The sequence below is a fragment of the Struthio camelus genome, chromosome 2 (genome assembly GCF_040807025.1).
Source record: "Struthio camelus isolate bStrCam1 chromosome 2, bStrCam1.hap1, whole genome shotgun sequence".
In the NCBI taxonomy this organism is placed as follows: domain Eukaryota; kingdom Metazoa; phylum Chordata; class Aves; order Struthioniformes; family Struthionidae; genus Struthio; species Struthio camelus.
The window spans coordinates 65,339,701-65,362,972 of NC_090943.1; the positions used below are offsets into that span (position 1 = coordinate 65,339,701).

At 39.4% G+C, this 23,272-nt stretch overlaps 2 protein-coding genes across 5 annotated transcripts in view; one reads left to right on the top strand and one right to left on the bottom strand.

Annotated features, from left to right (window-relative positions):
* ZPBP (zona pellucida binding protein) overlaps positions 1-427 on the bottom strand; it is a 33,716-nt gene extending 33,289 nt beyond the window's left edge. For 3 of the 4 annotated variants that reach the window (XM_068936108.1, XM_068936110.1, XM_068936107.1), the window contains exon 1: positions 226-390. In XM_068936108.1, coding sequence (XP_068792209.1) covers positions 226-319 — 94 coding nt within the window. In that variant the 5' untranslated portion in view covers positions 320-390. Of the gene's footprint in view, positions 1-225 lie in introns of all 4 variants that reach the window. The other variant, XM_068936109.1, reaches the window with a different exon arrangement.
* SPMIP7 (sperm microtubule inner protein 7) overlaps positions 1-23,272 on the top strand; it is a 35,734-nt gene that overhangs the window by 7,359 nt on the left and 5,103 nt on the right. Inside the window, exons 3-9 of the mRNA XM_009681908.2 lie at positions 2,232-2,852; positions 8,774-8,856; positions 9,835-9,911; positions 10,577-10,715; positions 11,236-11,303; positions 12,330-12,371; positions 12,783-12,890. Coding sequence (XP_009680203.2) covers positions 2,345-2,852; positions 8,774-8,856; positions 9,835-9,911; positions 10,577-10,715; positions 11,236-11,303; positions 12,330-12,371; positions 12,783-12,890 — 1,025 coding nt within the window. The 5' untranslated portion in view covers positions 2,232-2,344. The remainder of the gene's footprint in view (positions 1-2,231; positions 2,853-8,773; positions 8,857-9,834; positions 9,912-10,576; positions 10,716-11,235; positions 11,304-12,329; positions 12,372-12,782; positions 12,891-23,272) is intronic.

Here is a 23,272-nt window from a genome sequence, read left to right on the forward strand (position 1 = left end):
GAACAAGATTTTGTTTTCCAGTAGGCCCTCAATGCCTGTTCCGACAGTCACACCAGTGCTTACGCATTTTATAAATTAAGTTTAAAAGCGCGCCTACTCCCCTCACCCCCGCCGCTCCGCGCAGGGCCGGGGGGCGGGAGACGACGGCCTTTGCCCCGGCGGCGGCGGGCCCTGAGGCGAGGGCCCGGCAGCGGGCGGCGCCACCCCCCGCGCCGGGCACGGTACCTGCGGCGGGTGCCTGCAGCAGCAGGACGACGACGAGGAGGAGGCGGAGGAGGAGGCGGCCGGCGGCGGCCGTTGCCCGGCGGCGGCACCACATCCCCCCTCCCCCCCCCCCCCAAAACAAGCCGCCAACGCCTCGGCGCACCGCTGCGGCGCGCGCCGCCGGCCGTTAGCGGCCGCCAACGGGCGCCGTCGCCGTCGCCGTGGCGACGAGGGCGGCGCGGGCCGGGCCGCTGAGGGGCGGGGGGGGGAGGGGCGGGGGTGCTGCCGCGGCGGCAGCTCCGTCCGTTTTCCCTCCCCCCGCCCCGCTGCCGCCTTGTGCTGAAGTTAACCCCGATCCGGTAACGCAGCAGCACCGCGGGGCTTCCCTCGGCTCCTCGGGAGAAGTACTAGCTCAGACGTATCACCAGCTCCTCCAAATACCTTCTTAAAGCATGGATTGCTTCCGAAAATTTCCTGTAGAAATAATAAAGCCTTACTTGGCAGATTCACTCCCCAGGATAACTGGGACAGAATTTCTGTCAACAACATCCAGGATGAAGTTTTAATTACATTTCGCTCTGCTAAATCGATGCAACAATGAATAACGCTTGAAGGTGCTTCTGCCTGGTGCCTTAGCTGGGTCCAGTGCCTTAGCGTCTCCTGCCTTCTCTTTCTGAAGCTTTCCAGGAGAAAGCAAGCAGTGGCGGGGTGGGGGAAAGGTTGATTTGCAGCACTGGATGTTATTTCTAATGTGTAAACTGGATATATTTGGTATGGCGGTTACTGAGTTTAAGTAAATATGGACTCCAATGTGACGTTTTAAAGGCTCGTTACAGGCAAAAATCAAATTTGGTAAGCATCTGTTCACTAACTTGAAGGCAGAAGTATGGTGGAACGTGGACGCAAGATGTGTTTTCCTATTGCTGGTTTAACCTTATGGTGTCAGTACTGCATATTCTCAGCTGTGCCTTTCTGCTCATTTTAGTTCTTGAGACATATATAAAAAAAGCTGTCTTAGTAATAAAGGAAGCTTTTTTTTTTTTTGCTTCGTCAGCAAACTACTCCAAAGGGAAACCACAGTGAACTCTGAATTACAGAGCACAATTTGTTATTTCTATAAACCTATACTGAAATCATTGTTAGGCCCGTTTCTGAGCTTCCGTTGATCAAGAGCAAGTTAGGAATTTGTGTGAGACTAACATGAGTGAGAGAAAGATCAGGCTCTGTGCCTCTTAATTTAACCTGACAAGGCCATAAGGGAAAGGCCCCATAACCCGAACTGAACTGCCTAAATAAACACAGCTTGATTTTTTTCAAAATGCCAAAACTTTGCAGGTGGCACTGAAGTCGTGCAGAGACGACCTCTGTAAATCTGACGGCTTTTTGTTTCGATTCCTCCATAAGGATGATCCCAGAGCCTGGGATTAGGAAATGAGTGCTGCAGGTTGTGACCCGAGCCTCTAAGGGACTTGCCAACCTGATAGACCAGGAGGAAATTAAGCAGCATGGAAAATTGTGATGTCAATGTGACTGACTTACTCCAGGCAATAATGATAAGTTTTTTATATTTGCATTTATATGAGGTTGCATTTGCTAATTTTGTGTGTGTGTGTGTGTGTGTGTGTGTTAAATCTGTGTTTCAGTGCAATCCATATTTGTTATCTAAATATCAATAGACTAGCTTATTTTAAAATACTTCAGTGAAAATACTGTATCATTCTTGGAAAGATTGAAAGCTGCTTAATTTTGCCTCTTATAGACGAGTAAGTAGTTGTAGTAGCATTTCAAGTTGCTAACTGCATTCCCTTGAAGAACTAGATTAGCGTGGTACCCATGAACCACGTTTCGCACCATGAAACATTTCATTGTGAGGTGGTTTCCATTGTTACCAAGCAACGAGAAGGTTCTGTTCATTTGACAGCTTCATTCTTGTTTGTACCGTGCTTGATGCATCTCTTTTCAGGAGAGAAGTCACTGTTTAAAGCACTGCTTTGCTCTTTATCGTTTCTTGCACCGATCTTCTGCAGGGTGACCTCTCGTTTTACTGTGGTTTATCAGATAGGACTTCAGAAAATTGAAGAAATGGAAGTGGAGTCTTTTTAAGTTTGCTGCCATATCAGAGTGATAGAAGAGAGTGAGCATGGTTTCCCATGGAGCTGAAAGGCAGGAGGCTGCCTTTACAAAGTCTTCCATGTCAACTGAACCGCCTTACAAGATAGATCGCCAGCAGTATCGAAATCTGTTAAAGAAGATGTGCATGCCTTTTGTGAAAGGTCCTGAGAACAGACATGACTTTGCCAGTTTTGAAGAGAAAGACAGTAATTCCTTCCTTAAGTTCAATCCGTACACTGCTGCAGGAGAGGTGAATTACCCTTTATTTCCACACCGGGATGATGTACCTTTAGTAGATCCTTGCTCCGGTTTTGTGAGTCCAGGAGCTGATGCTGACTTGCAACCCAACACTGGAAGAGCTATTGAATCCCTGGTGGACTACAGTGATGTGAAACCTCACCAGCGGGTCCCCATCTCAGAAAAGAGAGGCCAGACTGCCCACAGGAGGCAGATGATCCTCCTGGAGGAAAGCAGCCAGGACAGAAGATGGAACTCCAGGGCTGTGTCAGCTGCTTCTGTCAGGGCACGACTTGGAGGTAAAGCAAGTTACTATTTTTATTTGTTGATCAGAAAAAATCAAGATGCTTAATGAATAAATAAGATCAGTTTCTGAACACCACACTCCAAGTTTCTGAAAGAACAACCTTATAAAATATATTTGCACTGGACATTTGAACTGAAAGTAACAATGGCAATAGAGCGTTTGTATGATTCATTGTCGCGGCTGTAACAAAGAGGAACCAGTTAGCAAATTCTAATGAGCATTTCCAGAAAGGAAAATCTTTGAAGCTAAGTAATGTTTTAAAAAAATCTGTTTATGTAAATCAAGAAGTTATATATAGGATCCATAATAAACACCTGTTTTAATGTGAACTGCAATAACATATCATTCCAAAGAGTCAGGGAATCCCCTGAATATTTCTGTATCTTTTAGTATTTCCTGACAAATAGCAATGCAGTTCTCAGATTTAAGACCTATTCCACTGTCTAGCTGATGAGAGAACAGAAATCCTTTAGGGCTGCCATCCTATATTGCTCAAAGTGCACGTTACCTTCTTAGTTCATATGAAAGTGTTACACGTAGGATTGGGTCTGATCATTTGATATTAGCTGCAACATTAGAATGGAAACTCTCACTGTTTTTAGCGTGAGATGAGCTTAGGTTCATGGTTGCTATTTAAAAAAATAGTCCAATGAAAATTCTGGAAAGCAAAACTATCTGTCTAGAGCTTCTCAAGGCAAACATTACCAGTAGTGAGTGGTGCATGCTTTTATAAAGGTTAAGCAGATTCCAGCAATTTTCGTGAAATGCTCTTTACAGCTAGAACAGGATTTTGTGGGAACTCGGGCAACGTTCTAAAATCTCAGAGGTAGGAATGTTTTTACTTAGTACATATATAAAGAAATGTAAATAAGTTCCTTGCTCCATTTTACTATGCAAGGATAGTACTTCTCAGTTCACATAGGTCACTGTAGTTTATCCATATTATTGTCACCATTACATTTCTAAGTGCTGTAAATTCAGGCAGTGTTTTTTTTTTCCTTATCTTAGAACTTTTCACTTTGAATCACTTTAAGCCTGTTGTAGTCCTAAAAACAAAAAAGAACCTAAGAAACCCTAAAGGATGAAAAAAGAGAAATTCCGTCTATTTCCCTCTTTTTTTCCTGTTCTTCCTATATCATTTATGCTTTTATTTGTCAGTTACTGTGATTTCTATTTACATATAAAATTAGACCTCAGGCATCCAGCAGAGATAGTCAGCTGGTTTTTTGCAAGGCTCTGGAAAAGTAAAGGGAAGGGCTAATTCTATCTGATCGTTACTTTTTCAAACATGACTGTGGCAGATAGAGACGCTCTTGAAATGAACATCGATCAAGTCTAAAACTGAATGTGGTCAAGTCAGCAATCCAGGTTACAGGCAAGGAAGCAGTCTGAAATGGAGAAAGCAGATAGAAGCGCTCCAGTGACTTTCTATTGATTTTCCAGTGGGCAAAGTTCACTATTAGAGTGAAATACTGACTCCACTGAAGCTGTGGGCAAAAGTCAAACTTAACTGCAGAAAAAAACGTGGAAGCAGATTTTATCCAGCATCAGTTTCTTAAGAGAAGCTCTGCAAATGCTTTTCTACACCTAGTTTTCATTGATATGTTTTCCTGTGGTGCTGAGGTATTAAATAGAAATGTGTAAAGGTAGATATAAAAAAACGGTTGAGTTTTAAGCTGCTGTTTTTAACAAGACTACATAAACACATTCCAGTTTTCAGCAGTACAATTCAGAACCCAGCTGCCAACCCACAGGCACATGATGCAATGAGAGTTGCTAATCTTTCTAGATATCAGTCCTGAAACATTCCACAGCTAGCTTGGGGAAGTTTTGCTGAAAGAGATCAGTCATGCATTTTGCAAGCAAATTCTACAGTCACTTTCTCCACTCCGTCAAGGATGAATGGGAAAAAAAAAACAGAGACAGAAGCAGCCTTTGAGACAGATGAGCTGAGGTGTATAAAACATCTGCAACATAGAGGAGATCCTCTGTATGTGCAAAAATGTAGTGCTGTCTTTGGCATGTCAACACTGTTGCTTTGAGCTGGCTCAGCAGCCTTTTGTATCTGCTGAGCAAGGCAAGTTTATGGAACTGTGAGGCCCTCTGATCTCCAAGCATAGGTCCAACCAAAGTTGGCAGAGAAAGTCATTCTAAGACCCCAGAATCAGAGCCTACCAGAGAAAGGACATAGCTTAAGAGCTGTTCTTCGTATATTCTTGCTCAGCATAGGGAAGGTGCTCAGTGCTAGAAGATAAGGTCTTGAAAGAGTTGGCAGTGTTTGCCTGAAGGGTTCCCTTCTGTCATTCGTCTGACAACAGAATTTTCTCCCCGTTTCTTTGTGATTTCAAGTTTCTTTGCATTGCTTAGGAGGCCCTTCAGAATTTGTACCTGGAAACCTGGCAATGATGCCCTCATATCCAGTTTGTTGACAGTACTCTATTTTTCTTGGCTTAACACAGAGTTGGGAGTGGGGACTGCAGAAGGATTTAGGACATCAGCTAAGTCTAATGAAGAGCAGAGATGTCTTCTTACCCCTACTGGAAGATGAGACACCTGTAGATACAGTCTTCTTCCAAAACTGGGAAATGGGAAAAACTACAGCGTTTACCTGTAGGCTTGATAGTAGCCCTTGCTATAAGAAATGAACAGTTATTTCATGCCCCTGTAAGAGTGGCCATATTTGGACCTGTACAAAAGCCCAGTGAGTCCAGTGTTCCATCTTAGGCAGTGGATAATCAGCAAAGAATGTCAGAACAGAGCAAATATGTCATCATTCCTACCCAGAGTAGTTTCCTATCATGTGATGATTTGTAGACCAGGGGTTTCCTGAGGTGGAGTCTTTGTAGATGGTAGTCATAGATTCATAGATTTGTTTTCATGAATATATCCAGTTGCTTTTTGAACCCATCACCTAACTTCCAACCCTTCCTTTCCAGATAATATGTGAATATGTTAAATAACAAAGTCCTAAATACAGATGGATTACCTCCAGGTCTCTCTACTAGTGATCTCCATCTACCTTGAAAACATTTATCCCTTCCTGCTTTCTCTGATCTTCTAACCAGTTATTTGTCCCTATAAATATCTTTTCTTTATTCCACAGTGGCTTTAAGAGGCTCTGGTGAAGAAACTTATTAGCAACTTGTTCAGGTAATTGTGGCCACACTATGCTCACTTCCCAATGACCTTTGACTAGGAAGAATTCCCTTCCCTGTGGTTCCTCCCCGAAGCAAGAAGCATTTTCTCCAGACTAATGATCATCCAGGATTAAGTTGCACATTGAATGTCAGGCGTATCAAAGTAGGATTCCAGCTTCTCCTTTCAAGTGTTGTTCGAAAACAACTGAAGCCAATGCTAGTGCTGCCCGCTTTGTAACATAGGTACTTAGTGGGCCAAAAGCTTTTACCTGCCCTCAGAAAGAAAAAAAGGAAAGGTTAGTCAGAGGCAACAACTTGTGAAGCAAAGAGAAAAAAATGTGCAACTTACTTAACCATCAAAATCATATTTCAAGGATAATCCTAATATGCATAGCTTATAACCATTGGAGCATATGAACAAAGTTAATTAAGAATGAAAAGTATCCTACAGTAGGATCAAGAATACCATCTGCGGTAAAAAGTGCTATTAAATAATTATCCATCACACTCTCAATTGTTTATAGCATACTGCCTAATGAGCCAGCAGCTCATACAGAACATAATGCTTAAAAACCCAAAGTAAACTCTTGAGGGCTGAATGCCATCATATAAAACACAAATATGGTTTCACTAAGGATTTGATTACTTATGGTCTATACAGCTGTGTGTTTCACTGTGCACTAATTTTTCACTAGCAGAGAGATCTTTGCTTATTGAACAGCTTTGTTCCTTCTCTGTTGCTTCTTTTGTCATGCATGTCTTTCCAATGTATTGGGAAGTATTTCCATCATTGAATCCTGCTGTCAGATTAGGGAACTAGTTTAAATAATAAACTGAATTTGACAGTATCATTAAGCTTTTGGTAGTTAAAAGTGACAAAGCCATTGAGTTCCCAACTTGGATAAGAGCAGACCATGCTATTTTCAAACCTATGGACTGAGCATATCACTAGGGGCATTGAAATCTCCAGAAAGTTGTTTTAAAGGGAAGAACTATTACAGTTTATATGCTGAATTTCTCCACTGAAAGCCAAAGGAGAAATAATTGTTAGAAGATTAATCATCCCAGCAGGACAGTAGTGTCAAGATAGCAAATTACAACATACAGTGGAAGAGCAGAGGTCTCTAGAAATTTGTATGTACAATTATCAGGGCAAATGTAAAATTATATATGTGTCCCCTTAAGGACAGTGTAGCTAACATGACTATTTTACACATACATCACAAGGAATAACAGATATAACCTTTTTCCCTTTAATCAATAAACCAGAGGAACGATATTCTAATATAGCTACTAGGACATATGCATATATATGAGCATAGCTGCTTCTTTCCTGTAGAGGGCACTAGTACATATATACCTGTTAAGCAATTACAACATTCTAAATGAAATAAATATTACCTATAGGCTTGATAGTGACACTTGCTATAAGAAATAAAACTCAATAGAAACATTCCTACGTAAGTACAAGTCTCTTATATTTCCAGACAGCATTTAAAGTTTACATCAGGCTGAGCCAATGAAGATGCAGCCACCATCTTTACTGAAGGTCAATGCCTACTTAGGAGACATTTTCCAGTGGAAATATTTTAATTTGACAGTGATTCAATCTGAAAATTCTTCATTGTGCAAAGATCCATATGTTCTTGCCAAGCTTCTCAAAAGCATCAACTTAAAGTTATATTACACTGCACCCCAAGCCCTTTTAAAGAACAGGTCACACTTTTCAGCATCTACATATAGCATGAGGATAATAATCTTAATCTCTTTTGCTGAAGACTGTGATTTTCTTTTAAACTTTGTCTGAGTGATTAGTTCTTTGGGGCAAGAACTAACTGCATCCTGCACAGTGGTTTTCAAGTGTTATTCTTTGAACTATTTTCACCAAAGCATACCTAAAATTTCTAAAGAATACTTAAGAAAAGCAACCCTATTATGAGTTAGGTCTAAGTTGTTAAATAGAGGTCTTAATATGTATTGGAATTTTTTTAGGGAGTCTGGAAATAAAAAGAAGGTTGAAAAGTACTTGTGTAGTACATTCTGGGTACTAAATAATACTTTCCAGTGTCCACACAGAGGTGTTATGACTGTACAGCTGTCTGCCCTTTTTACTATAGTATAACAATGCATATTTAGAAATGCACTTTTCCCAAAGTAACCAAAAGCATTATGCTACTTAATGACACAGCGCCTTGGATGATGCTCTCATATTTATCCCTTACCTTACAGAATTACTTTATGTTTCTTGTTCTGGTTCCCTAAAGGAACGAGTTGTTTTCATTTATCCTATTCATCTCTCTATTGGTCCCCTAATAACTTTTCACCCCATCGGCCAATTTCTGCCAAATTTGACAGGGACATATATGTCTCAAAGATGAACTGCATGCCTACAAGTTTTTGAAGATTCAAGTTTGGGGAGAAGAAGGGCTTAAATTAGTGTTTCTTTTCACATGATGCTTAGGCGTTATACCATCCTTCTGTTTGGCAGCAGCTAACTTGGTTATCAACATGTGTGTACTGGCTGACATGGCAATATGTGAGGTTGGCCAAGTTATAGCAATATATGCTATTATGTTATTTATCACTTCCTTTCAGCTTCAATGTAGTTTAATGTATTTTTGTGAAAATGTGTAGTTCCTTTCAAAGTGGTAACAATAGGTAAAAGAACATTGATGTATTGGGATTTTTATGGGAAGCCAGGAGTTGTTTTCATCCAGTTTAAAACTACGAAGATTGCTGAAAATGGATTAACACAATAGGAAGCCCTTTCTTTCAGGTCAGAGAACTCTGGTGAAAGTTGCTCCTGCTCTACCTGACCAAAAACATATTTTTGCATTTCATGTGAATCCCAGTCTCAAGGTAAGGATCTAGTGCTCTTGTAATGATGCAAAGCATTTAAAGCATGTCACTTCTAATCTGTTCTCCATTTAACTTATATTTTTGCCAGTCATTACGGTAGTGTAGTGAAATCTTGGACTTTTTCATGTCTTCAGTCAGATATTGTGAAATAAGCACTGTATTTCAGGTAGCTGTATGGTAACTGTTGGCATGATCAGTTTTTAATGGTGACTGTTTTTGTTTTTTCTATTGTTCCTCTGGCTGTTTAGACTGTAATGTAAGCCTAATACTATCGATCTCATTTATATGTAACTGGAGACAGTTGGAGAAAAATACGAATAGAAATATGCAAAAATTCCAAAATTGAAATTATATTACTATTTTAATACTTAGGCAAGCCCATATTTGGTATAAACACTCACATATTTAATACTTAGACACTGCCTTATTTGGTGCAAGTCCCAAATAAGTAAGTAAATAAAAAGACATCCGTGCTTCCATAGCACAAGTCCAGTTATGTCTTTTCAATAGTGAGAATGTAATGGTATCCTGCATCCTTCTACACCAAAAAAATTATTGCTAGTACTTGGAGTTATTTAAGTTGGACCCCCTGAATAGCAGCGAACATCACAAAATACCTCAGGCATTTGTGGGGGACTGCAAAGTGCACTTTTGCTATGCCATTTTATAAGTAGCATAACAAATAGGAACTTACATTCCAGAGGAGTAAGAAGGCAAGGACATTGTACTACAGTTTTTAAACTTATTTTCACTATGATACATTTTACTTCCTAAGTAAAATCTCCAGAAGTAGATCCACTCTTGATCTCCAGTTCTGGCAAGTGAAGAACATGAAATTAAATGATTCACATTCAGATGCAAAAGAAGATTCTCAACTAGGAAAGCACAGATACATTTGAGTTCACCCTTTAAACAAGAAAACATAGCATAATATACACTGACAGCAATGCTTTCTGCTATCTATTTGCTTTCTTTTAGAAATCAAATGATCCTTCTTCTGCAAGCTGGAGAGAAGAAAAAGCAAGGAAGTATTTCTACAAGTCAAGTACTCAGAAGTGAGAGACCATTTATTTTGGTTTGGTTTGGTTTGTGTTTTACTTCATCTTTTCATCATTATTTGCTATTATGCACCTGTAGGTAGCTGGACATATAAGCGTACAACCAATTTTTCTACCATTCTGAACTTCTGATATTGTAACAGCAATTATTTAGCATGGGATTCATCTCATTAACTTCAGTTATCTGAAAGTTTCTGTCCAGTTTGTGCAAATCATTTCCACTTCCTCTATAGGCAGTGGAGAGAAACTGGAGTTTCCAGAGGGGGATTCAGTACCTCTGTCTTCCATGCCTGTCATAGATACTAGTCATACCAAGCCTAATCTCTATTTACAAGAGTCTCATCTCATTTAACTGACTATTCAAGCCTACTCAAAATAAACCCCGTCATCACAATAAGCTCATTGGAAGATGAACTGCTTCTTCCAATTAGGGAGTGATGTCTTACATAAGGGAAGCCTGTGAAACTATACCATAAATACTTGTTCCCCAGCAAGCAGTATACAATTCCAGGCTTTTCACTTTCTTTTAAACTAGAAAATATTCACCTTTACTTTTTTCCACATCTTTCTTTGTCACCGAATTCTATACTGTCTAGCTACAGTTGTCACTCGATAATGATTATACTGGAAACTTTTTCTCTTGTTTCTTATTGTTGATCTAGAGCTTATGAAGAAGTTCCTTGGGATAGTATTTTACCTTCCAAAGTCCAACCTCCAGAATCAACAGTAGAAGTGATGGCTGATCCTATTTCCCAGTGTTTCACAAGAAAGAGATATAATCCTGAATCTGAAATAAGTCAAGTCAGTGAACAACTACTTGCAAACTATTTACAGATTTTTGCTAATGAAGTGTAGCCTAAATTTTGTGCTGGTCATACACATAAACCCACAGTAATGATTTCAAATAAAAACAGTCCCAAGTGAGCGCTTAAAGTCAACAGAACACTCCAGTAATTGTCTCAAATGGCTCAATACTTTTCCCCCTTTTCCCCTGTAAATAGGAACAGAAGAACAGGACATAAACAGTACTAGAAGAGAGGACAAGGATATCAGTGAAAAATTGATTCATATGAATGACGCTCTAACATAACAAATATCATGCTGAATTAGTTTATTTGTGATAATTATTTACAGTAATTATTTTTACAAAGCTAAAATTCAGTCCTGCAATTGGATCTGTACTGATCACCCTTCCCCTATGAGTTTATCTCACTGGAGGGTTGCCACATGAAAATCTATTAAGCCAAATTAATTAGATGATATTGCCTTACAATTATTATTACAATTATTAACTTATTGCGGTAACTTATTACGGTTTTAGGTTGTTGGAAGCCTCTGGGATAGATTTCAAACAAGAGCTTTTACCTCTCCCCAGAGACCTGTTGATTTGTAAGTTTCTTTTTTTTTCTTTTTCTTTTTCTTTTTCTTTTTCTTTTTCTTTTTTTTTTGTGAGTATCAAGGTCCTCTAAACACTTCCTTAATGAAGTCTTTGTACAGTTGTTCTTGTCAGAAGACTAACCTCAGCCGCGTTCTATAACTGGAGAAGTTAAGATATTCAATCAATTACTGTATAGAAAATACACTGCAACATGCTTTTCCTATGGGAGAATAATTAGAAGAATTCTGTAAGGTTAATTATTATGTCATGACTGCATACATCTGATGTTTTCATTGAGACATTATATTTATGAAGACACCACAACAACCATATACACTTACAAATTCCAGGCTTTATCTGCTTTCTGTGGAATCCAAAATGATCTCAGAATGCATTTTAGACAAGCTCAGTAAAGGATGACAGAGGAAGTTCAGAAGGGCTCAGCTAGTGAGCCAAGTAGAGACGGGGAAGGAAAGGGTGGTCAAAGCAAGGTAGGAGAATTAGAACTTGACTGCTTTCCAGACTGTGAACCAGCAGGTTTGCTTGGGCAAACTCAATAGGTGGGTGCAGAATCAGCAAGCAATGGGAGAGGCAAGCATCTGTGCAGGGTGGCAGGGAGATAGCGCGTACTGTGCTTACAGCTTTTTGGATGTTGTTCTTTCGACTAGAGCAAGAAAGAAATTCAGGCCCAGTGTTAAATTTTCCTATATTCCCAAGAACTGAATGCAAGAAGTACTGCAAGAAGAGAAGTGCTTTTTCAAAGAAAACTTTCTTACACAACCCTGGGAAATTGACCAAAACCCCAGTACCTGGGGATGAGGGTTAAAAGGTGAAACTACCTACTGAACTGGGTCATTTAGCATATGTGCCAACCTAATCATTTACTACGGTCTTTTACCACAATTCAGATGAGCATTCATCATCCCTAGAGCAAAACTGTGGCTTTTTCACCACCTCTCTTTTGGGACCTCATAAATACTCTATTAGAATATTCTGTCTGGCAAAAAAAGGTGATTGATGTATTTTGTCTTCAACAGCGTAAGCCCAAGCTCTCGAACCTGTCACATCCCTTCCTATACGTAAGTACAGTCTCCTTGGGTCCTTTCTACTTTCTACATTTTTGATTTAGCCCAAGCAAACCATCTGTCCCATTTTCTGTAGCATGAGTTGTACATGGACTATGGGATCTATTCTTAAGGTCTCTTCTAGTGCCAAGGGAGGGGGAGTGTTGAATCTCCTCTTCTTATGGGTAACTCCTTTCCGCTCATGTACTAGAGCCGTCATTTGTTATGCGCTGCAAGTTCAGCAGGTGTTTGTTTTCATCTTGGGACATGCCAGGCTTGCAGGGCACTTCATCTCTATGTTTTTTTTTCTTATGGAGCATTTTAATAAATAACTAGAATTTTGGAGCATGCGGTATATGGTTCAGCTGCCTTCACCAGCTGTCTTATGAATAATGTACGTATTTGATTTCCTCTCTGTCCAAACAGTGGCTGTGTTGGTGCAGTAAATTTTGAAGACATTGACAATGCCAGCGTGGACTTAATCACACTCGCTTGTGTGCGAACTTCAAAGCCTCGCTACACAAGATCTTCACAGTATGTTTTCTTTATTAGCATGATTTGGGTGCTGCTTCTTGAGTTATAGTTACTTGGGAAACAGAAAAAAGGCCTGTAGTGTCTGGTCTTGTGCCACAACGGAAAGTCAGGGGAAATGCTCCTTGTTCTTTTGAGTAACTTGAACGAGGTTCTGTTAACACAAGAAGCACGGCAGGTTTTCAGGTACTCTAAAGACTGAACATGAAGAGTCCTTTTCAATAACCAAGTCAGCAATAAATGGCTTAACGGTGATCACTGCCTACAGTGGTCGGTGTAGGCTATATAAGATCTAAGGGACCATTCTGCATAGATGTACAAAATTAGTCAAGCTAGCTGATAATGCAAGATGAACCGAGAGATCTCTACTGAGATTATAGCGTAATAGATTTTATCCGTTTATTTGTGTTATGGTAAAATAACATGCAACCTAACGTATCAGTGTTACAGCTTCAGGGAAATTACACTCCTCACACCATGCGTTATGCTTTTCCATTAGAAAATGATTATTAGGTTTTTTCTTCCATTTTTCAGAAATTCAAAACTTTCTCACATTTTTTTTCTCTCCCCCCTCACTTTTAATTCACAGCACTTACCTGATATTTTTCAAAAAAGCTTTCAAGGCAATATCTTTGTCAGGGAAACATGCTGGCAGCAGTGTAAGTGAAACTTATATGCTCATGTATCCTTCTCTAAGCACCATTTTGCTGATATCGAGGATGGCATTTCAAGATCATAGAATTTCACTGTGATCCAAGTGACCCTGAAATCTGTCTGGTACTGAATGATTGTAACAGACGAACAGTAATTGACTGTCAGACCAGAAGCTACCCTGAGCATGCACATCCTGGGAAGTATAGTCTCTCTATGATAATTCCAGTGCAATATACTGTCATCTTCGTGTTTCGAACTCTTCATGATCAACAGGCTCTGGCCTAGGATGAGAGACAGAAATCAGAGTATACTCTCTGTTTTGCTGTTAACCTTTCTAGTCTAATTGCAAGGCAAGGTTTAAGGACTGGGCAGACACTTTACCCTTTTTCCGCTCTAAAAGGGTTGTTTGTGAAGCTAGTCTGAGCACATCTGCTAGATCATACCCCAAAACACCTGACTTGTGTTTCCTGATAAGGCTGAAACTGTCCAACATAGGCGTTTCTATAAATGCCCAGTGGCAGGGATAGAAGATTTACCTCTGGATGTCACTGGTGCAGGCTCAGCGGAATTTCTGTGGATGACAGCTGCACCTAAATTCTTTATTGATGTTCTTAGGGATTGAATTAAGGAATGCGAGTGCTCATCACTTTTGAAAACAATGTCTGTTAAAAGTATCCAATTACACAGTCCCTTGATTAAATTTAAGTTTGGACAGGGATATGCATAATACCCGGAAAACTAGATGATAGTACTAGTAAATCTGGATATTTGTTTTTGTTATTATTTTATATAGTAAACTCTTAAAGATTTAAGTTTTTTAGTTTAAAAAAGCATAATTTCAATAAGCATGGTGGGACAACATTAATGTAAGAATGCAATAGTTCTGGAGAATAGTTTAGCAACTTGTGTACAGCATCATTCTGCAAAAGCAAGATACATGGTTGGGTATCAGTGTTCTTATGTGAGATGCGTAAAGCACTGTTAATATAATCAAGCTATATCTAACTATTAAATAGTATCATCTGCATACAAATTCCTTACATATTTCAGAGCAAGTACCTTTTCAACTTTTCTAACTTTCACTGATTCAGAGCTTTATCTTACTGAAAAAGCAACTTCTGTTTTTTGGTGTGCAGTTGCCTTAAAAAAGATCAAATCATAAATTAGCCTGTACCTTTTGACTGCTGTGTTACATTCAAGTCTTAACAGAGGGACCCAGGAATTTCTGCTAATGCTGTTCTGAAGAGTCCTTACTTCCAAAAGACCATGCTTGTTTACAAAGTATGGCACACTCTCATAGCTCGAGCATATTTTGTGCTTTAGTATTAATGAACAAGTGCATTTGGGTGGAAAAGCAAGTGGCATTTTTCAATGGCTAGTATGGCTTGAATATGGTAATGTTGAAAATATATGATTTTTAACTTTTAGCCACTAGATGTCCTTTGAGTTTGCAGAAGCTCTGTGAATGCCATTAGGAGCACCTCCTTACTTTTACTTAGATCATGAAAGTTGAAATTCAAAGGTTAACATTTTAAGCCTTTAAAACTTCCTAAAGTTGTCTTTGGTAACTTCAGATAGCAAGAAGCATTTATTTTCAAGCTTTGGAAAGCATGTCTGAAAATGGTAAAACAAAATAGGAAAGAGCCTGTTTTATTTACCTCATCAGATTTTCTCTTTGCATGGGCCTTCCATTCTGTGTTTTCAGTGGTCTTGGGCAGTCTACATTTGTGAGGAAACCACAGGAGAGATACTTTTTTGGGGGAAGCAGAGGGGAAGAAGCTGTAAAAATATTTCCCTCTCTTTTCTGAAGAAAATGCAGGATGCTGGGCCTTACCCATATATGGCAAACTATGTACTAAACATTCCCAATTGCTAGGAGCTGGCATGGAGGTGGCTGAAATTTCTGAGCCTACAGTTTAGGTCTATTCACTTCTGTTTCTATTATCAGTTTTGAGGAGAATGCATATCCTTTTGCACATGCTGCCACCTTTGTGGGGAACAGCACATTGCTCTTCTAACAGCCCTACTCAAAGCAGTAGGTTCACAGGCAAAGTAAGGTTCTACGCATTGTAAGATGGCTGACTTTGACCCATATTACTGTAACTAAACTAATACTATGCTTTTGTGTATATTATGCACCATTCTGATCTCACATCCTGCATAACACAGGTCATCTAATTTCTCACAGCCTTTATCTAACTTCTGCTTGAATTGGAGCGTAAATATTAGAAAAGTATTATTGAGAAATGCACTTAAAAATATAGTATACATAGGAGATTTCTCCTGTGCATGTATAGCATACAACAGAGATATCTTGAGTTTGTAGGGAAGTTAGCAGAGCTGTTAAGCCTTGGTTCTGCCATGTCGTTCTGCTGTTGCTGTAGAGCTAATGCGTGCGCTACGCTGTAAACAGAAAAACAGCTTGTCTGGAGTTAGTTGCAGTGTTTGGTATCATTGTGACTTTATATATTTGAGCACCAGGTCCTATATCACCTTCTCCAATATTTACCATGTCCTCTTCTGGATTTTCAGTGAGTGGGACTATGGGTTTCACTGATTCCTGACAGCATGGAGAGCAAGTGCTCTGAGACCTAAAATATTCTGACATCTCGAAAACTCCTAACATGTCAGAAAAAAAAAAAACTCTTTGGGGAAAAAAAAAAACCTTCTTAAAGTATGTCTGTTCTCTGTATCTAAGACTGTCAGACATCAAGGTTGCTATGATTTTAAGCTGAAGAAAGACAGACAGAAAGGAGGCATAAAAATGATTCCTTTTTTTTCCTCTCACGCTCTTTTTGTGTTTGACAGTAGTTCTGGACAGATCCACAGAGCTATCAAGGCTCCTAAACTCCTACTGAAATCCTTGAGAAGTGAGAGATGTCATTTGGATTTAGAAGCCTGACCATGCTTTGCAAATCCCTAAAATGTAAAAAGCTCTCTGTAGATACTCCATGAAGAGTGAAAGTTAGTATCATCAGTTGTACTTCCTGTCTCTAGCTCTTGGGCAACAGCATCAGCTCTCAAGCAGTACTCTGGAGGGAGACACTGTTCTTCCCCAGACCACGCAAGAAGGTGGTTGCCAGTCTATTAGCAAAGCTGAAACTAGCTGAAGAGTCATCTGTCATAACTTTGCAGAGACAAACAGGAAGAGTGGTGAACCTAGGCATATTTTGTATGTTACTCTTGTGCCCACCCTCTCTTCCTTTTGCAGAACAGGAAACCATCTTCTATGTGTGTGTGTTTTTCTTTTAAGGAATTAGAAAAAAAGATAAAAGTCATGACATGCTGCAACGGAGTCTAAAAGCCCCTAATGTAAGATCAGCCTAGTGAACAAGGCGCTGTACATTTATACAGCACCCCAGATGATACTCTGAAGTGCTTACTGTGCAGTTTGGAAGTTTTGCAGGTGGGAATCCAGATGCAGTGGGATTACATGGCTTGCCAAATACCCTTGGGAATCTATAGTGAAGTCAGGAGTGAAACTCTACATATCCTGAGTCCTGACTTGTGTCTTTTTTACTGAACTCTAATTCTGCTTTAAACTATTGAAATTGTGCTGTGTTTAAACTTGGTTAAAAAGACAAATTTTTAAAAGCAAAATTAGCACAAAATGTTGGCCGTAGTTCTAAAAGTTAGTCTGAGATACAAGTGAAAACTTAGGGATATAAGTCATCTTGTAAACTTTCAATTTTTTCTCTGAGGCCCAGACACAGAATGATTGTGGGAGACTTCATCTCAGTAAAAAGCCATGCCATAAGCGTTGTGACTCAGCTACAAGTGCTAACTTTATGAGTCTGAACTTATTATTAATCAAAATTATGTTTGTGATCTGGTGGCGGCCCAACGTGGCCAGTGTGCATTTCCATGCAGGAGCTGTGGAAATTCTTTTCTCCAGTGAAACTCTTCGTCTTCCCTCATGACCAAAGATTCTGGATGGTAATTCAGTTCCTCTCATTCTCTTCTATGCTTTCATTAAAGCCAATCTTGGGAGTAAGGGATTAATTACATAATCTCTGGAGGTTGGTTCGAGCCCTGGAATATGGCATCATTCTAAATATCTTTGGTTTGTATATTCACTCCTGAACTTGCCTTAGGATGAACTTATTCCTTTCTTGCATCTCAGTTATGTTGCAATGTATGCCTAAGAGCTAGAGCCCTGTAGCATTTCTTTGCCGAAGATGACATACAAGTCTTTAAAAATAAATACAAGGCAGTCAAAAAATTAGGAAGTTGTGAAAACTCTGAAAATATCTTTTTAAGGCAGTTCTACTCTAATGTTGCTTTTTTTTCCCACTAAAAATGTTTTATAAAGCACATCATGATCTCGTTTTATAGCTCAGTGCTCTATCTACTGGATTACATTGTCACCTTACAGGAGTTGTAGGCCTGAATCTTTTCTTTTCATGCCACAAACTAGCAAGCTTCCAAACTGAATACTTTGTTGCTTTTGTGTATTTTCATTGAGTGTTGCTTGTGTAATTTTGTTAAATGTACTGGCCAACATGTGTCCAGCATGTGTTGTTGCTGTATTTTTAATTCATCATTTTTGTCTTGGTTTCTTTTTCTAATTTGTTTTTTTTTCCTATTGTCTGCTCTTGTCTGCCTACTTTAAACTCTGTTCTTGTATTTTCTTTCTTTTTCTTGTCACCCATGAAGTATAAATCCCATTGGAATCAATGAGCCGAACGCATTTGCTTACAAGATTTACTAAAGAGGGATGGAACGGAGGATGTGTTCATACACTTTGCAGTACTAAGACTTTTGCTATGTGTTTTAGAAGAGTCTTTGGAGTCTGAAACGATTGTGTTTTCCTTGGTTACTAATTTGCTTATTTCTTACTGATTTGTTTATTAATTATTTGATTGTAATATTTATTTATTTGTGGAAGATGAATTGGCTTTATATGTTGCATAGCTGACCATATATCAGGTGCAGAAGCAACTAACAGCTAAAGAGTATGTTATGATCAATGGGTCAGGCTTTCAAAAATAGCTCAGCAACCACACTTGAAAACCAGAATTCTAAAAGAGTTCACATTCTGGCTGCAATGCTGATTGCTAAGCTCCTGCAAAAATCTGGCCGCAAGCATCACAACAGAACTTTAAGATACTGAGAACTTTTAAAAATCTGGTGCCATATGTGTACTGCTTCTTCAACCCAGATGTGTATCAAGGAAAAGGAAGAAAGTCAGAATTCTGAGGTAACATTGAGTTATACGTATTTTCAACTCCCTTGGGCAAGTTACCCAGAGGAGGAAACTTCACAACGCAGCTGTGCTGGCTTCCAGGAAGGCTCAGGCTGCTAAATTCTGTGGGCATGTTTGAGAGACTCCATGTTTTTAATCAGTGAAAATGTATAGTGACCCAATTCATTCTTTCTTGATATTAACAACTACTCTTAAAAAAAAAAACTCTCTATTATTCAGAAATGCATTTTGAGCCCAATAATTTTGAAAACTATACAGAAACTGTTTTTTCTTCATCATATAGATTCCCAACATAATCACCCGCTGCCGTCTTCTTCTTAAACATCTTTATCAGTATGTAATTTTGTATAATAATTCTCTTCTACCTCCTAGCCACCAGCTTTTTCCTTTAGTTGACCTGTTCCCCAATCAGCTGCTGAAACAAGGTTATAATCGGTGTGGTATTTTAGTTCTGCAGGTGTTTTAAGGGTCAATGGAAAAAAAGCCTCCCACGCGGGGATTTCCTCTGTAGCATTCATGGGCAGGGCTCTGGTAAATGCTTGGTTTGACAGACACAAATAACTCTCTTTCCTTCTTGGCATTGCTAGAACTCCCTTACACCCTTAGTGTATACACTTAGTATAGTATTAGTATAGTACACTTAATGCATTCCAGCATACACAGTGATAGTACATACTGATCAAGTTACATGTGTCTTGTACTCCTCTCGTCTGTGTCTCTCTTGTATTATAGCACAGCAATTTCCTGATTTCTCACTGTTTTGCTTATTGCAACCTCTTGAAATTTAACAGGAACAGTTAAGACAGAGTTTGTTTTCTTGTTCCACAGTACAGGGCTCTGAATTAAATAAAAATCTCTGGCAGTTTTTAACATAGACCTGCTATTCATAATTCATAAGCTCTCATAATATTCAGTAGAGGGCAGTGGTACACAAATACGTCTGCATTCTAACTTAAAATGTTATTTTACTCAGCAGCACTTTTGAAGCCTCAACTAATTCTTTACCATAACACTGCGGTAAGGTAGATTATGGCATTGGTTTTCCAGAGATGAAGACTGAGGAGGCTGAAGTGACTTGTCCAAGGTGTGTGACAGAGAACAGGACCTGACCAAAATCCATTTCTGCAAGCAGTTGATTGAAATAGTAACTTTATACATACAATTTCCAGGAAGAAAAAGTCTGAGTGTTTCAAATCCTGCAGTTCTTGCACAAAACTCTTCTCTGAAATTGTCCTTTACTCTTGGTTTCTCAAGCACATTGGGCAAAATTCTACTATCACACCAATGTATCTGTAGTGACTTCAATCATATTTCTTCAGTGTACAGTCAGCCTCCAACTGACAGTGTGCCTGCATCCCTTAATCATCTTCAAGTTACCTCAGAAACCTCACAGGCCACAATTAGCTGGAGACAGGACCCTCTTACGCCTTGCACCTTGCATAGTCATTTACATGGGCTGCCTAAGAGCTTTCCCACAATGTTATCTTTTCTTCAGAACCTGACAGCTTGTCCACCGTGTATCCATTTTTAGTAATTTTCCAGTTTGAGTCATATTGGGGATGCTGAAATATCCCACTTTGACATTTTCCAAATGAAGATTTTATCGTTTGAATTGATTTTTTCATTTCTGAAAGAGTAACATCCTAAAGAAGGAAGGCAGTTGAAAAAGTAGAAACAAAATGTTCCAGTTGAACCTGGTCCAAAATATTTCTAGGGAATTACCATTTTGATATTTTTGACCTTTCAGAAATTCCAAATCCATTTGGGAATACCTATTCCCTATGCTGCTGTGATGCCTGAGAGAGAAGAGTATGAAATACAGCCCAAAATGCTTTGTTCAAAAATCCTGTCGGTCCTATTCTTCACACTGCACAGAGTACCTTGGTTTGACTTCACAGTGTCTCTCAAGTATATTCTTTCCCAACACAAGAGACTGTATGGATTGTGTTTCCTGACACAGAATCATATCTGGGGCATTTGAACTGCATGTTATTCTGCTTGGCACATGGGATCATGGAGTAAAGAAGAGCCTTAAATGTGTGAGACACAGGTCTACCTGGAAGGGAGTTCAAGGCGGAAGCCAGCTGTGTGAGTCTTCTATACTGTGAGTGAGACCCAAGAGGCCTGTTTTATAATGGCACAAACAAGAAGAAGTAGTAGCTGGCTTTATGACTGATGATTTAGTTCTTTGGGATTTAAACAACAGTGTGCCTAAGAAAGAGTAAAAAGCTAGGAACTCTTTGCTCTTGTACGTGCAAGATTAGACTGCAGGATTACATTCACTAGACAGAATTTTTGCATAAAGGACTTGCATACTTCAGTCGTTCAAGCTGAAGTGCTAGATCCAAGGTTTTCAAGAAATACAAATGATCTGGAGGATCTTGAATTTGCTCCCATGAAGGCTGTGGGATGGAATTTAAGTGGCAAACCCAGGCATCCAACACCATTGGAGAGACCCTAGAGTATCGCTCCCAGCTGCTGTTTCAGAACAGTATGATTATCTTGTGGGTCCTATGTAGTAGGTGGATGTCTCAGGTACCCTAAAGCATCTCAGGTGCTTCTAAATGTCCGTATGGATGGCCAACTAAGTTAAGTCCACAGTGATTTTTCTGAGGACTGCCAGGAAATAAATATCTGCAAAGACATGCCAAAATGGACATACAGAACAGAGGCACACCAGAACAGAGGCACTCAGAATCATTACATTCCACCTGAAATCTTAGAGCTTGTGTAGATTCAGCTGTTAATGCTTTGTATGTTTCTTTCTGTTGGGATTATGAGCTGTTAGTATGATAACAAGGAAGTATATGAATAAGAGAGATGTCATGGTTACAGAGAGCAAGCTTGATGACGACAACTATAACCACAAAAGAGTTTTGTATGTTGCCCAGTGGTAGCCTGGCACTTACTTGTTTTCTTCAGCAGCAACAATCTGGTTTAGCAGCTCGTCAGAGAAAACACACTACAGCTAGACAGCATGATCCAAAAACAAAAAACCAAAGGGGTATTTTTTTAACCTCAGTTTCTTCTGCTTTATCACATACATAACCGCAGCACATTTTTGCATCTTCTTTGCAGGTTCCCAGGAGAGCAGCTGCTTTACTGTAGTGTAAGCTTTCTTACTATCCTGGTACTTTCAGCTTCTCTCTTCACATCTCTCTTCTCTTTCAGGGCAACATCCTTTCAGCATGTTATGAAGTTACCAACTTCTGTGAATCCTTTTTAACAGACAGTCTAGAACAAATCTGCATCTTAGGTCATCTCTCAAGCTTGATTTTGTTTTTCTGGGTCAAGTTTGGTCATTTCTGATGCTTTTCCTTTCTCTTCAACAAAAATGTGCTAACAAAAGGAATTAATTGTAACTTGGAGTGCCAGGTTGATAGTTTTGCAGGCTTTAAAGGTCGGAAGATTTTATCAATCAGATGCCTCACAGTGCATAGCATGTTTGGATATCTCCACAGTTGTATGGTTATGTTAGGTAACGCCAAATATGTATATAAAATGTTGCAAGTTCTCATGGGGTAATTTATAAAGTTGCCAGTTATCATGGGTTGTTATTGTGATCTTCCTCTCTTCTCTGTGACACTCATACAATTCCAAGGAAATTAATTTCTCTATTACATACGAACAATGTAGTTTGGTATGTAGCACATCGCCAGGGTAGTAAAACTCTATTCACAGTCTGAGTCTTTCAAAGTGATAATGCAGTTTCAGATGTAGCTGAATGCATGTGCTTGTATTCAGATGCACCCAATGTCCTTGTGTTTGCATGCCTCAGCTGGATCCCTGCACAGAGTTACCTCGTCTGTAGCTAACCTGACAATTGTCTACTTTTGCATGAAAAGGCAACTTTGCCTGCAAGCCATTTTGAACAATTCTGAAAATATGTTCCTGTACTAAATACGTTTCTTTGCTGTATGAGATCCTCAGGCCTACTTGTAACCACTGCATGGCTGCTGTTAAGACACAAAGCAGATCTGTTGCTTGCTCAGCCAGCTACTGAGTAACAGCTTCCCAAGCGCCACCGAACTGTTGTACTGATTCTGCAAAGCCATCTGTTTTGGAGGGTCTCACGCAACAGTGTGACCAAGGGAATACAGCAGTGTTTGAATATATGGGTATATATTGATAAATATATGAATATTCAGGAAATATATAGGTAGTACAAGGTTACTCCAAAATAAGGCAAAGAGCTAGATGAGCCTCCTGCTAGCTATGGGTGTACGGACAACATATACTGCTGGTGCTCCTGTGGCAAGTATAGTTAACCTGCAGCCCTTTGTGTTTATAACTGTGGATTACATATAATACAGGTAGGTACAGCATTTTTTCATTACCTCTGTTAGGCTGGTGAAGAATTTCAGGGCCAGATTTCCTAGTACACAGATCAAAGAATTATCCGAAAAACCACACCTCCCACATGTGTCCACTTTTGCATTCTGTGCTGACTTTAGTTGTGGAGAAACAGCTCGTCAGCTGTACTGAAATTCTCTGTGCTTTCTTATAACTGAAGGGACTGTTTCTT